This window comes from Pteropus alecto, unplaced genomic scaffold (genome assembly GCF_000325575.1).
Source record: "Pteropus alecto unplaced genomic scaffold, ASM32557v1 scaffold73, whole genome shotgun sequence".
In the NCBI taxonomy this organism is placed as follows: Eukaryota; Metazoa; Chordata; class Mammalia; order Chiroptera; family Pteropodidae; genus Pteropus; species Pteropus alecto.
In genome coordinates, this window is record NW_006436284.1 from 5340122 (window position 1) to 5352670 (window position 12549).

Sequence of the window (12549 nt, forward strand, 5' to 3'; positions counted from 1 at the left end):
GGAATAGGATATACATCCAGATATCTGAACACCTATATTGGTGGGAGAGGGGAGGGAGGACGATGCTCTCATCTGTGCTTCCTCTTCATGTGGGAAAAGCATGTCTGGTCTTAGAAACACAGCTTTAGGTAGAGCTCTGTAGGGTGGGCACTGATATGATTTGCCTTTTTCTCTTTAACAGATTTCTGTGTAAAAATTATTGGAGGAAATGAAGTAATCCCTCATTCTAAACCCTACATGGTGCTACTTAAAGGAAAAAGTATATGTGGTGGGGCATTGATTGCAAAAAACTGGGTGTTGACGGCAGCTCATTGTAAAGTGTAAGTGCTTGGGTTAAAAAATAAAAGTTTGTGCAAATATTCTAATTTGGATGAATATTAATTTTAAAAAAGTAAACCCCACTAAACCCATGAGAGGCTCACATTACTTACGTCTCTGGAAATTTGCTTTACCCCAACCAGAAGTTAAGCCCAGACTTGGCCCCAGAGAATCAAACCAATGAAGAAGCAGCATCCACAAGTTCTTCCTATAGGTCCCCTCCGGAACCATCTGGTCCAAATGCTGAAAGGCTTTGCTTCTGGTCTTGATTTCATGACTGGGTAGTATTAGCTGAGTGCCCAGTCTCCCAGGGGCCTAACCACAACTGTCAAATAGAGAAAGCTTGTTTTAAGAAAAAAAAAAAAAAAAAACCTCTTCCAGGCCTAGTCTTTTCTCCACTCCCTAAACCAAGCCTCTAAATCTGAGTTATCCAATATGATTGCCACTATCATACTGACTATGCAACTTACATGTGGCTATATAAATTTAAACTAGTTAAATTTAAATAAAATTAGAAATTTATTTTCTCAGTCACCCTAGCCACATTTCACATGCTTAGTAGCTATATGTGGCTAGTGGCTACCATATTGGAAAGTGCAAATTTATAAAACATTTCGTCATCAAACTATGCTCTACCAAAAGCACTGTTATAGTCTTAAATGAGACTAATATCAGCTGGTGTAATGGAGAAACAGCAGTGTGAATATCTGGTTGGTGTATTTTATACTAGTTTGTGAATGATAATAGCCTTCATCATCAATACATCAGAGAGTGTTTTTATTTTACTAATCAAAATGAACCTTTAGCATAGAGTAAGAGAAGAATCCTGTGCCCCTCCTTCACACCGTCATCTCCCCAACATATATGTACTCAGTGTCATGTAAACCGGGTTCTCCACTGGACAATTTATTTCTGAAAGTTTTTTCATTTCAGAGAAGTTTATTATTATCTTACAGAGATCCCTTCAGTGAGTTTCTCTACAACTACCAAGTGACTTTTGCTTCTGTCTCTGGACTACTGAGAACTTTGTTTTCCAGTAATCTGCTGCCTAATTCTCTATCACAGATAAAGGAGGTTTGGGGTGGGGGTAAAGCACTAAAACCCCAATAGAGATCCCAAACTTAGCTTAGCTGCCATGGAATTTTTATTATTTGTTTCCAATGAACCTAGCTTAGCTTGTCATAAATAAGCTGATGATGATAGTGGTAATGATGATGATGGTGATGATGATGATAAATTCATAAACATCTTATTTTTTATTCTTTAAAGTACACATATTTTTCTGAGCCACAAACAAGTATTTCAATAGCAAGCATATTTACAAATGGGACAATCAGCACATAATATGCTCACCTCCTGATTAAAAGAGTAAAAACCATGCTGTGTCTGTTTTCAGGATCAGAAAGACCCAGGTTATTCTTGGGGCTCACTCTATGTCCAAGTATGAGCCAGAAAAACAGATACTGTTCATTAAGAAAGAGTTTCCCTATCCATGCTATGACAAGGACACACATGAGGGTGATCTTAAACTTCTACAGGTATGTACCTTTGATTGTACCTTTGATTGGCTTAAAAGTTATAGAACCTCCTACAATCTGGCTAACTACATGGCAACTTTTCTTTGGTACTTCTATAGCTACAGACTGTAGCTACAAAAGGGGGTCTCTGAGGGTTGGACTAGAATTTCAGTAAAAATGTGAGTATTTTAATTATCTCATTCTGTTAACTCTTTATGCTTGTTTTCCAACAGCTGGAGGAAAAAGCAAAAATTAATAAAAATGTGGCTATCCTTAATCTCCCTAAAACGGGGGATGATGTAAAACCTGGAACCATGTGTCAAGTTGCAGGATGGGGGTTGATTCACAATAGTAAATTATCTCATTCTGATTCTCTGAGAGAAGTCAATATCACCGTCATAGACAGAAAAATCTGCAATGATGAAAACCACTATAATTATAATCCTGTGATTGGACTGAATATGCTTTGTGCTGGAAACCTCAAAGGTGGAAAAGACTCATGCAATGTAAGTAAGACAAGAGCCCACATTTTAGCTGTTGCATTAAGTCATGTAGATATGGAAAACACAATGTCATGCTTAGTCCTCTCATGGCTTTGGCTTCTACAGAGTCCTTGTGCTTTTGAGAAAGTTTGATAAAACCCCAGTCAAATAAATTAATATTCTCAGCTCAAGTAGGTTGTTCACCAAAAATAACAAGTTTACTGCTATTGCATGGGTTGACCTATTACATCATCTTGATTTCATATCAAAAACCATTGAGAAGCAATTTTTTTCTCGTTCTCTATATTAATATATGTAGATATAAATTTAAAAATATGTAACACTCAGGAAAGCTGAAATCTGGGTTCTTCTAGGGTTTTCAGTATTCATTTCCCCAGTCTCAGCACTCCCCTGAAATTCCTCTGTCATTGAACTGGGCAAGTCTGTCACTCCCAAGCCTGACTAAGGATCCCAGGCTAGATCCCAGAGCTTCTAGAGTCAAGCTTAATCCTCAGGAAACAAATTCCAAGTATGACCCACACCAGAGAATGTGTAAGCCACCATATCAGAGTCCCAGAGAAGGGATGGGACAGGACCCTGATTGAAGATAGAAGTAGAAAAAATGTATTACATATTTTTAATCTCTGAGTGCTGGCTCCTCATTTCTTATCTTTTCCAAAGATCCTATAGAGCCTCATCTAAGAGGAGTGTGCCATGTGCATGGTTTGAGAACTATCAGACACTGAGAGGTCCAGAGGTCTCTGCCCTTCCCAGGTGCTTATCTGAACACCAGCAGATTCTGAATGGCTTGCCTCCAAGACCAAGCCTAGGCAAATCCCAGAAAAGATGACATCTATCTTCAGCACCCTCTGTTTTTCTCCTTTGCCCTCCTCACTCCTACCCTTCTCTGTATTCACCACACTGGGCATCCAGAAATCCAGAACCTGCAATGCTTCTGGAACCCACATGCAACGTCCTGAGACCATGACAGCATCCCAAGATGCCTGTCCCACTCCCACCAGCCTCTATTATTAAAGCTTAGCAATCTTTTTCCAGTTCTCTCAAAGGCTGTTGATGAATTAAACCTAAAGGACTCATTCTGAAAATTTTAGGCACTACATTAGGCAGTAAATATATACCTGTCCAGGGAGGGCCCCAGCTTTTCACATAGTTCCTTACTTTATACACTGATAAGGCCAATTTTTGCCTAGAGAGAAAAGGTCACCAGTACCTTCACATTGCTGGAATGGAGTTGGGCCCTCAGAGCCCTGCATTTGTGGAGTTCTATGTACAAACATGAATGACCCTCCATCTAGAACCACAAGTCTTTCCTAAAGCCAAAGCAATGAAATGGCCAATCCAGTCTCTAGACCTGGAATATGTTAAACTATGCTGATTTTAGAATTGCATGAGACACTACAAGGTCACACATTGGGTGGCACAGTCAGAAAGAATTAAACAGTGACTTACAACTAACTAAAGCCTCTCTGCTGTGGACTCAGTTAGCTCTGAAGTGTAATCGCTGATTTCTGGGAGCTTCTGTCTAGTATCATATGCTCAAAGGAGACTTCGGAAGAAGTTTTTGTCTATTCAAGAGGGTGAAAGGGAAGAAGGTTGCTTTGGTTTTGTTTCTTTGGGAAGATTATCTGCTGGAGGAATTAGAAAACATAGTTTTTATTCTTTGACTCAAAGTTTCATCTGCATTTGACTATTTTACCCCTTGAGTTATTAAACATTTTGAGAAAATGACAAATAGGAGGGTTTCCTTTCTGAAGCAGAGAAGCAGTCTCAAAATTAGTAGATAACATAAACAATAACACAAGCTTCATTTCAATTTTCACTGGTTCATAAGTAAATCTATGAAGCCAATTTAAAAATATTAAAATATTCTCAACATTTTGGTTTTTTTAAGTACAAATTTTTAATTAAGTGAAGGTTGGTCTTAACTCCACATTAAATTATAGTTCTTCTGTTCATCTATGGTCATGTTCATGCTAATTCTCACCACCCTTCTTGTTTTCCCCCAGGGAGATTCTGGAAGCCCTCTGATATGTCAGGGTACTTTGAGAGGCATCACTGCCTTTGGCATTCCAGGAAAATGTGGAGACCCTCGAGGACCTGGCATCTATACTCTTCTCTCAGACAAACACCTCAACTGGATAATTAAGACTATGAAGGGGGAAGTTTAGATAATTGTATTTCATTTGATTGGCTGTCACTTTTTAATTCTGTCATAAATAAAACCAATTTGGATGATTATACTCATTTCTCTCTTATAACTTTAGTGGGCAGATCTCCACCAGCAAAGAGAGGCGGAATAATATAATGACCTCATGGATAATGCAAGGGAGAGATTAGGTGACCACTGTCACCAGTGTCATCCATGTGTCAAGCGATATGCAAATTTTGCTTGAATTATTCACTTCAGTGTCTCAATGGGACACAGCAAGAGTAGCAATGAAGTCCATCTAGTAACAAGTACAGAGAAGGGCTCAGCAATTCTGCAGGAAACAGGAACAGCCAGTCTGAAGCATTTGGGTTAAAAGGAAATGAGTTTGCCCTTCGAAGGCCATTGTTCCACATAGACATATGCTATTCAGATTTATATTAAAAAAAAAAACTGAGTTTATGGGTGAAATAGAAACAGAAACAGGAAATGCCTTACAGCATTTTCCAAAGGCAGGTAAGAAATAGGTTTTAAAATTCTAAGGGATCTAAGTGAAGCACTTTGCCAGCCAAGAAAAATATAAAACAGAAAGTCAGCCTCCTTACTCAGTAGTTTGCATTTAAGCCTTGGATTATTTAGGTGATTTCTTGGTTTTTCTTGTCCCTAAGCCTAGATAGGTCCAATCAACACGGAAGTTACAGAGGCTGCCATGCCATAGTGGGGAGTAAGTATTGATTTGTAGCCAGAAACTTCCCTTGGAAAAAGCCCCATAAAGTTTATTCAGCATATAGAAATTAGTGGATAGTCATCAGCCCAGTAGTGGCTTCAAGATGCAATTATGTGAACAGATTCTTTTGATTTCCATCAGTTCCTTTAGGAATATAAATTTTATGTGTGTGTATACATGTATATACATACACACACAAAACATATACCTGGGAGGAGGGGCGGAGGTAGATAGGATAAAAGGGATCAAATATGTAAAATTGGAAGTTATGTAAATTACATCAAGTAAACAAAAAAAATGTATATCTGAACCAAAGACATACAGCAACACCAGAGATAACCTCTTAAGCCCGCCCCCCCGCCCCCAAAAGAAGCATAACTAAAGAACTGACTAAAATACTAGTACATTGGTTTTCAACCATGGCTGCCCATTAGACTCACCAGGCTCTTGAAAATTACCAATGCCTACACTCTACCTCTAGAAATTTTTATTTAATTTGTATTCAATAGGACCCAGATCATAGTATTCTGTACATAAGCTGCCCAATGATCCTATATGCTGCTAGGGATAAGAACCCCTATACTAGAAAGTGAGGCCTGGTGTTAATATCTAAAAGAGAAACTCTAGGAGAGTCACTAGGATGATATTTTATACACCTGCTCTAACCCTGAATTCCTAGTTAGGATTTTAACAGCAATAAAAAGATGGAATATTCCATACTACCAACATTTATTACAGATTTTGAAGTCTACTTATAAAGTAGTTTGGAACCTTTGTTTGTTGCTGGTAGAAATGTAAATTGGTACAGCTTCTTAGGAAAATTAGCAGGGTCTATTAAAACTAAATGTATACATACCCTATGACCTAACAATTCCGCTCCTGGGTATATACTAAACAGAAACAATTGCTTTTTTTCACAAAAGATGTGTTCAAGAATGTGCATAGTAACTTTATTCTTAAAACTCAAAATTGAAAATAACTCAAATATCCATCAACAAAAAAATGGATAAGCAATTATACATTTATATGACAGAGGGGCTTATACTGCACAGCAATGAAAAGGAACAAACTACAGTCACATGCAACAACATAAATTAATCTTACAAACTTAATGTTGAGTGAAAGAAGCCAAAGAAAAATATTTACTGTATGATTCCATTTATCTGATGGTTGACATAAGGCAAAACTAATCCATGGTGATACAGGTCATAATAATAAAAAGATGTTGACTGGGAGTGGGCACAGGAAGTCTTTTAGGGTACAGAAAATGTTCATATCTTAATCTAGATGGTGGTTACACAGTTATCTATTTATAAATGAAAAACTCATCAAAGCTATATACTTAAAGCTTATGTACTTTACTATGTGTGAATTATTACTCAGTAAAATTTTAAATTACAAAATTTTTAAATCAGTCGTAGCAAAGGCTTCTGTTTTATGTATCATCTGTAAGTTTACTTTTTTTCTTTACTAAAACCACATCCCAGACTTTCCACCAAAACTAATACCAGGTAAACAATATATTGCCATTTTCCTTAAATGAAACCCCGTGTTCACACATTAGTATTAGCTGAGAGAAGTGATCTTTGGTCATGACATAGTTTCATAAGACATAGTTAAGACAGAAGCACTCAGATAGAATGGTGAGAGATACTAGAAATGGCCTAATCATTTTGTTCATTTCCCTGATACACCTCTTCTTATAATTTATACCCGGTTAATTAAGAAGATAAAATGAAAACTATTAGCTTAAAGAAGAAGAGTGTATATTGCAGAAAAGTATCACATTTGCAGCTTTTGGTGACCTAAATTTTTCTAAGGAATTACAAGCACTATCCAGTAGATTTTGTTAGTTAAAAAACAGGGAAAAGAAAATTACATATTGACAAATTAACACTAATTTGGCAGGTGAGCTCTCATTCCCCTTGTATATACTATTCTACTTTTCAATTATCAAGATTTTTGTTTTGTTTTATGGGGCACTTTAGAGGGAAAAGGGGAATGGCATAAGTAGGTATTGGTAAAAACATTTTATGACAAAGCAAACAAATCAATCAATATCTGTTATCTGACACCTGCAAAATATTCTAAGAGGCAATAAAAAGTATATATGCTCCCTCAACTCTTCAATATAATCATCTAGGAAAGAAATAAGCATGTTAAAACTACAATAAGTACATTCACACAGTAATAAAAGATTTTTTAAACAACTATAATAGTATATTAATACCAACTAGGTGATAACTGACTAATGCCAAGAGTTCAAACTCAGGTAACGTCATTTCAAAACACTTCCTAAAGAGGTCAGAATTTATGCAGATATGCAAAGAAATGAAGAGAGGAGGAGAAATTCCAGACTAGAAGAAAAGCTCCAACAAATGTACCGAGGCAGGAAATCATAAATTTAGCAAAGGGTTAATATAGAAGATGAATGGGGATCAATGTTAAAAAGATAGAACAGTGGACTGATCAAGCTGGAAGAAAGCTTACCAACCATCAAATCCAAATTCCTATTTTTGTGAATGTTGTGACATATCCAAGGTCCTTGCAGCAGAGCCAAGGCGAGAACAGGTCCCTTAACTTCAGGTTCTGGGCTCAGGACTCCGAGGTTGAGGATAAGGGATTTAGGTAACAGGGGAGTCACTGAGAGTGTATGAGCAGAGGACTGACAGGATCGGCACAGTGCTTTTAGAAAGTTAACCTAACTGTGGCATGGAGATCCATGAAGAATAAAAACGGGAAAAACAGTTAGAAGGCAATTACGGCAGACTAAGATACCAGGTATTCAGAACATGACTAGGGTGAAACAAAAGAAAAGAGAACAAGGGGTAAACTAAGTGAGCATGGAGCACAACAACCAGACAACCAGGAGGCTCCCTGAGTGATGGAATGACCAGGATAAGGATAAGACCATGAAGAGGGGAAAGGGAGTCCTACAGAGGAGCTCATTTTGGGAGGAAATAATATGCATGCTCAACTGTGTAGCATACAGTAGGATTTCTATCAATATCTTTCAAGTGAGTAAGTTGTGTTTTTAATGTATTGAGTGTGAGCTAAAGACAGAAAAGGATCTCAAAGATGAAATATCCAGAGGCAGACAGGAAGTACGAAGCTGGAGCTTGGGAGAAAAGTCAAGTGGGAAAGAAGTGTTCAGAAATCTTTGCTATAGATATTATTCCGAGTATAGTAGTGAAAATGAGTCTCTAACAAGGAAGAGATGGAGAGAGAAGAAAAATGAGTAGCAGGAGGAGGAGGGAAAAAAGGAGAAGAAGAAAGAGGGGGGAAAATGGAGAGAGAAGAATGGGAGGATCAAAGATAATGCCTGGGAAATGCAATGAGAGGAAGCAGAGCAAATAAAGTAACCTGAGAAAGAAGGTCAGGAGAACAGGCATTCACCTCCGGAAAAGCGTTTCATCTTGTTTGATCCTCATAACAACCCCATGCAGAAGACAAAGCCAACATCATTATTCTCACTTAGAAATAAGGAAACTGAAGCTTAGAGGGGCTAAGTGGCTAACAGCAATTCCATACACAGGCTGTGCCATCAGCTGCAGCAGAAAACACTTGGGTCTGGTCTGGACTCAAAGCCAAGTGCAGTACTCTGCCTCTGTGGCCTGTGGGAAGAAGGAAAGACAAGTCATGTTCCACATTACAAGGGCTGGTGCCCTGGACTCAGAAGCAACCTGAGGTGGATGCACGAATCCCATCCCAGGATAAAGCTCTGCTCCAAAACCCACCAGGTTCAGAGCTGGCACTCCCACTGAGCCTTTGCTGTGTAAACACCAGTCAGGGCGGACTCTGGACAACATCCATTGTGGCTAAGGTTTTGTTTTAGTTTCCCCTCCAGGGCGCGTCCTCCTTATATTAGTTTCCTGTGGCTGCCATAACAAATTACCACAAACTGCATGGCTTCAGACAACAGAAATTTATTCTCTCACAGCTCTGGAGACCAGAAGTCTGAAATCAAGGAGCCAGCAGGGCTGCTCCCTCTGGAGGTTCCAGGGGATATTCCATTCCTTGCCTCTTTTAGCTTCTGGCAGCTGTTAGCCATCCTTTATTTGGGGCCACATCACTCAGTCTCTGCCTCTGTGGTCACACCGCCTCCTCTTCTGTGTGTCTGTTCTCTTCCATGTGTCTCTTATAAGGGCAGTTGTTACTGGATTTTGAGCCCATCTGGATAATCTAGGAGGATCTCATCTCAAGATCCTTAACTGCAAAGACTCTTTTTCCAAATAAGGTTACATTCACAGGTTCCAGGGATTTGACATGGATGTTTTGGGGGGAGCGAGCATCTTTAGACCACCACATCATATACTGTTATCAGTTCTATCTTCTCTAACCCATCCACACCCAGGAATTGCTGTGCTCCTGCCACCTACCGCATCCCTCTTCTGATCCTCCCCCAACAGTCATCCCCTTGGTACCTAGGTTTTAAGAAACTAATTAAATAAACTGATGCAGCTTAATGGAAAGAACCCAAAGTCTCTCCCACAAAGAATACATGAGTCTTATTTACAGACTTCTGGAGACAGCATCCCTCTTTTTGTTATCTAAATGATCATTGCTCAAGAACATTCTGTGGAATGTTCTATGTGAGATTAACAGGGATTAAAAATGAAAAGAGTGTTTAATGTTCACACTAAGTTGGGAGCTCCAAGTTAAGAAAATTAAACAGGATTCCTTATTTTAAGATTATTATATGGACTATAAATATTTGAGAGAGACTATAATAGGCAGCATTTCTGAAACTTATTTGACCAGAATCCTTTTGACTTGAGCATCTCAAGCCACTAGTGTTGTTTGAAAAATACTTTGCAAAACTTATCTTAATCCAATAGTGACTCTAATGATCAAAATTTCAGACCAAAATAGATAAGGCTAGGGCTAGGAGGATGGGGTCAGAGAAGGAGGTTGGATAAGAGTGAATAGGTATTTGGGGATATGACTAAAATTAAAACAGGTGGGTGGTCACATCCTCATAGGACCAGCATTGCTTACAATTCAATTGAGGGCTGAAATTTCAGAAACAATTTTGTACTCTGATACAAGATCTCAGCAGCCAGGAGTGCATATATACTATTCCACTCCTGAAAGAGATGTGTCTTAGACACTTTTTCCATCTTCACATATCACTCCCAATGCTTTTCCTTATGCACACACGCACGCGCGCGCGCGCGCACACACACACACACGTTCCCAAAGGGACACAGGATTGGCCCTGAGCATACCAGTGTATAAAAACATTTAGATCCATAGATACGAAGCAGCCCCCTTATTTCACAAATGAAGAAAATTTAAGAATGTCAAATGCCGTGTTCAAAGTCACACAGCTAGTTAATGGCAGACCCAGAACTAGAATCCAATTTTCTATGCTTTAATCATTTGGACCACAATCCAAATCCAGAGCAAAGGAGAATCTCTTTCTCTATTAAAGGCCAATGTCCATTATTTTTAAAAACAAAATTTAAAAATTAAAGCAATATAAATGAATAAACAATTTAGTTAGGATATAGATATTTAATGTTTTTAAATGAAACCTAAGAAGGAAAAGCCTATTCAATGAATATGATAGGTGATAAACATGTTTTCATTCCTTATTACAATGTATTAAGATGAAGAGGAAGGAAGAAAGTAGAAAAGGGAATAACAGAAAAATTCCTAAATCTTTTCCAAAGCAGTCTTTGTAAAAGATCTTGGCTTAAAAAATGAATAGATAGCTACTTCCAGAAATTGTTAAGAAAATGGCTTTTGATTTGGAAGTAAAGACATTCTTGAAATTCTCTCGTATTAGTGACAATCTTAACTTACTAAATAGTAGTAAATGTCATCTTATGCTCAAAGTTCCTCTTTTAGGGTTCATATTACCAAGTTCCAATCTCTAAACCTGTCACTGAAAACATTGAAAGTTTTGTTTTCTTTGTGCAGCTATAATTATAAGTGAGACCACGTATTGATACATGTGCTATGGACTGATGAAACCAAGTCCAAGGCCAGATGTCATTTATAGGTTGGCAAGTTAGTTATTCCTGTTTCAAAGCTTAGAAATTACAACTCTTACTATTCTGGGGGGTGAGAGACAATCATAAGTTATCTTTGTTCTGTTGTCAGGTAGGTGAGACTTCTTTAACTGAAATTCTCCTCCAGAGCATCATGACTGTGGTTAACAGGGTGGGACCCAGTAAAGTTGTGACTATAATTTAGAATATCTTTTTTTGCAAACTTTCTGACCACAACCCACAGTCCAAACTATATTTTGTGGTGGCATCATCTATAGCCATGTATATGTCTAGATAACTAAAATGAAAATTTCATAGAATATCTATTTTGTCATTTTTTCCCACTCCATATTATTCTATTTTGGTTTTTTTAATGCGGATCTTGACTCATTATATCCATGATCCAATGGGTGACAGCCTCCCAGTTTGAAAGACCCTGATCTAGATCTCAGTTCCACAGTGTATGTCAAGATAGCTGTCCTTAGGCTACGATGGAAATATTAACTCAGTGAAAACACAGTGAAAACACATGGAAGTTAAATAATCTTGTAGTTCCATGCCATGTGGCAGTGCTCTCTGAAGTGTGTTCATGGAACAAGTACCTCAAGATGATCCCATACAGTCTACAGCCATGCCACCCTGAACGTGCCCGATCTTGTCTGATCTCGGAAGCTAAGCAGGGTTGGGCCTGGTTAGTACTTGGATGGGAGACCACCTGCTGTAGGCGTAAAAAAAAAAAAAGGTGATTCCATACAAAAGATTTTCCAAATGTGTTTGGGAAACACTGAATGCTATAACCTCCTCTTGGAGATTCATAATACACATAATACAGCAAAGGTTTTGAGATATCCTTAGGAAAGAAAAACTGTTCTTGTGTAACACAATTTCCAAATGTATCTGACCACATGACAAGTGTTTATATAACAACCGTCCTGTTAAACCCTTTTGGGAAATTTTGTATATAGAAGAAATTGTGTGAAAGATGAAAATTAGTGTCTAAAAACTCAAAAGTAACTACATCTTCTCCAACTATAAACATTTTAAGAGAAGAAAAGGTGAAATGTCTTCTTCGGAATTCTGTCTAATATCAATGAAAAAAATTCATACGGCATTAAAACTAAAGAATTTACAGTTCGTTAAGACCAGAGAAACAAGGAAATATATCTGGTAAGTTCATTCTTTATTCTCAACATCAGCAAGTTGAGCAGAATATCTATTAGATGCCCCCACCTAGCTGAATTGCAATTTTGTTAAGAACTAGCTTTTGAAGCTTGATTTAAAATATTTCTCTAAACTGAAAAGGCCCAGTGAATTGCATTTCTTACCATCAAAATATGCAAAG

At 37.9% G+C, this 12549-nt stretch overlaps 1 protein-coding gene across 3 annotated transcripts in view; it reads right to left on the reverse strand.

Moving 5' to 3' along the window:
- Positions 1–8655: 8655 nt before the first annotated feature.
- CDC20B (cell division cycle 20B) overlaps positions 8656–12549 on the reverse strand; it is a 43105-nt gene continuing 39211 nt past the window's right edge. For all 3 annotated transcript variants that reach the window (XM_006912460.1, XM_006912459.1, XM_006912461.1), the window contains one exon: positions 8656–8825. In XM_006912460.1, coding sequence (XP_006912522.1) covers positions 8725–8825 — 101 coding nt within the window. In that variant the 3' untranslated portion in view covers positions 8656–8724. The remainder of the gene's footprint in view (positions 8826–12549) is intronic.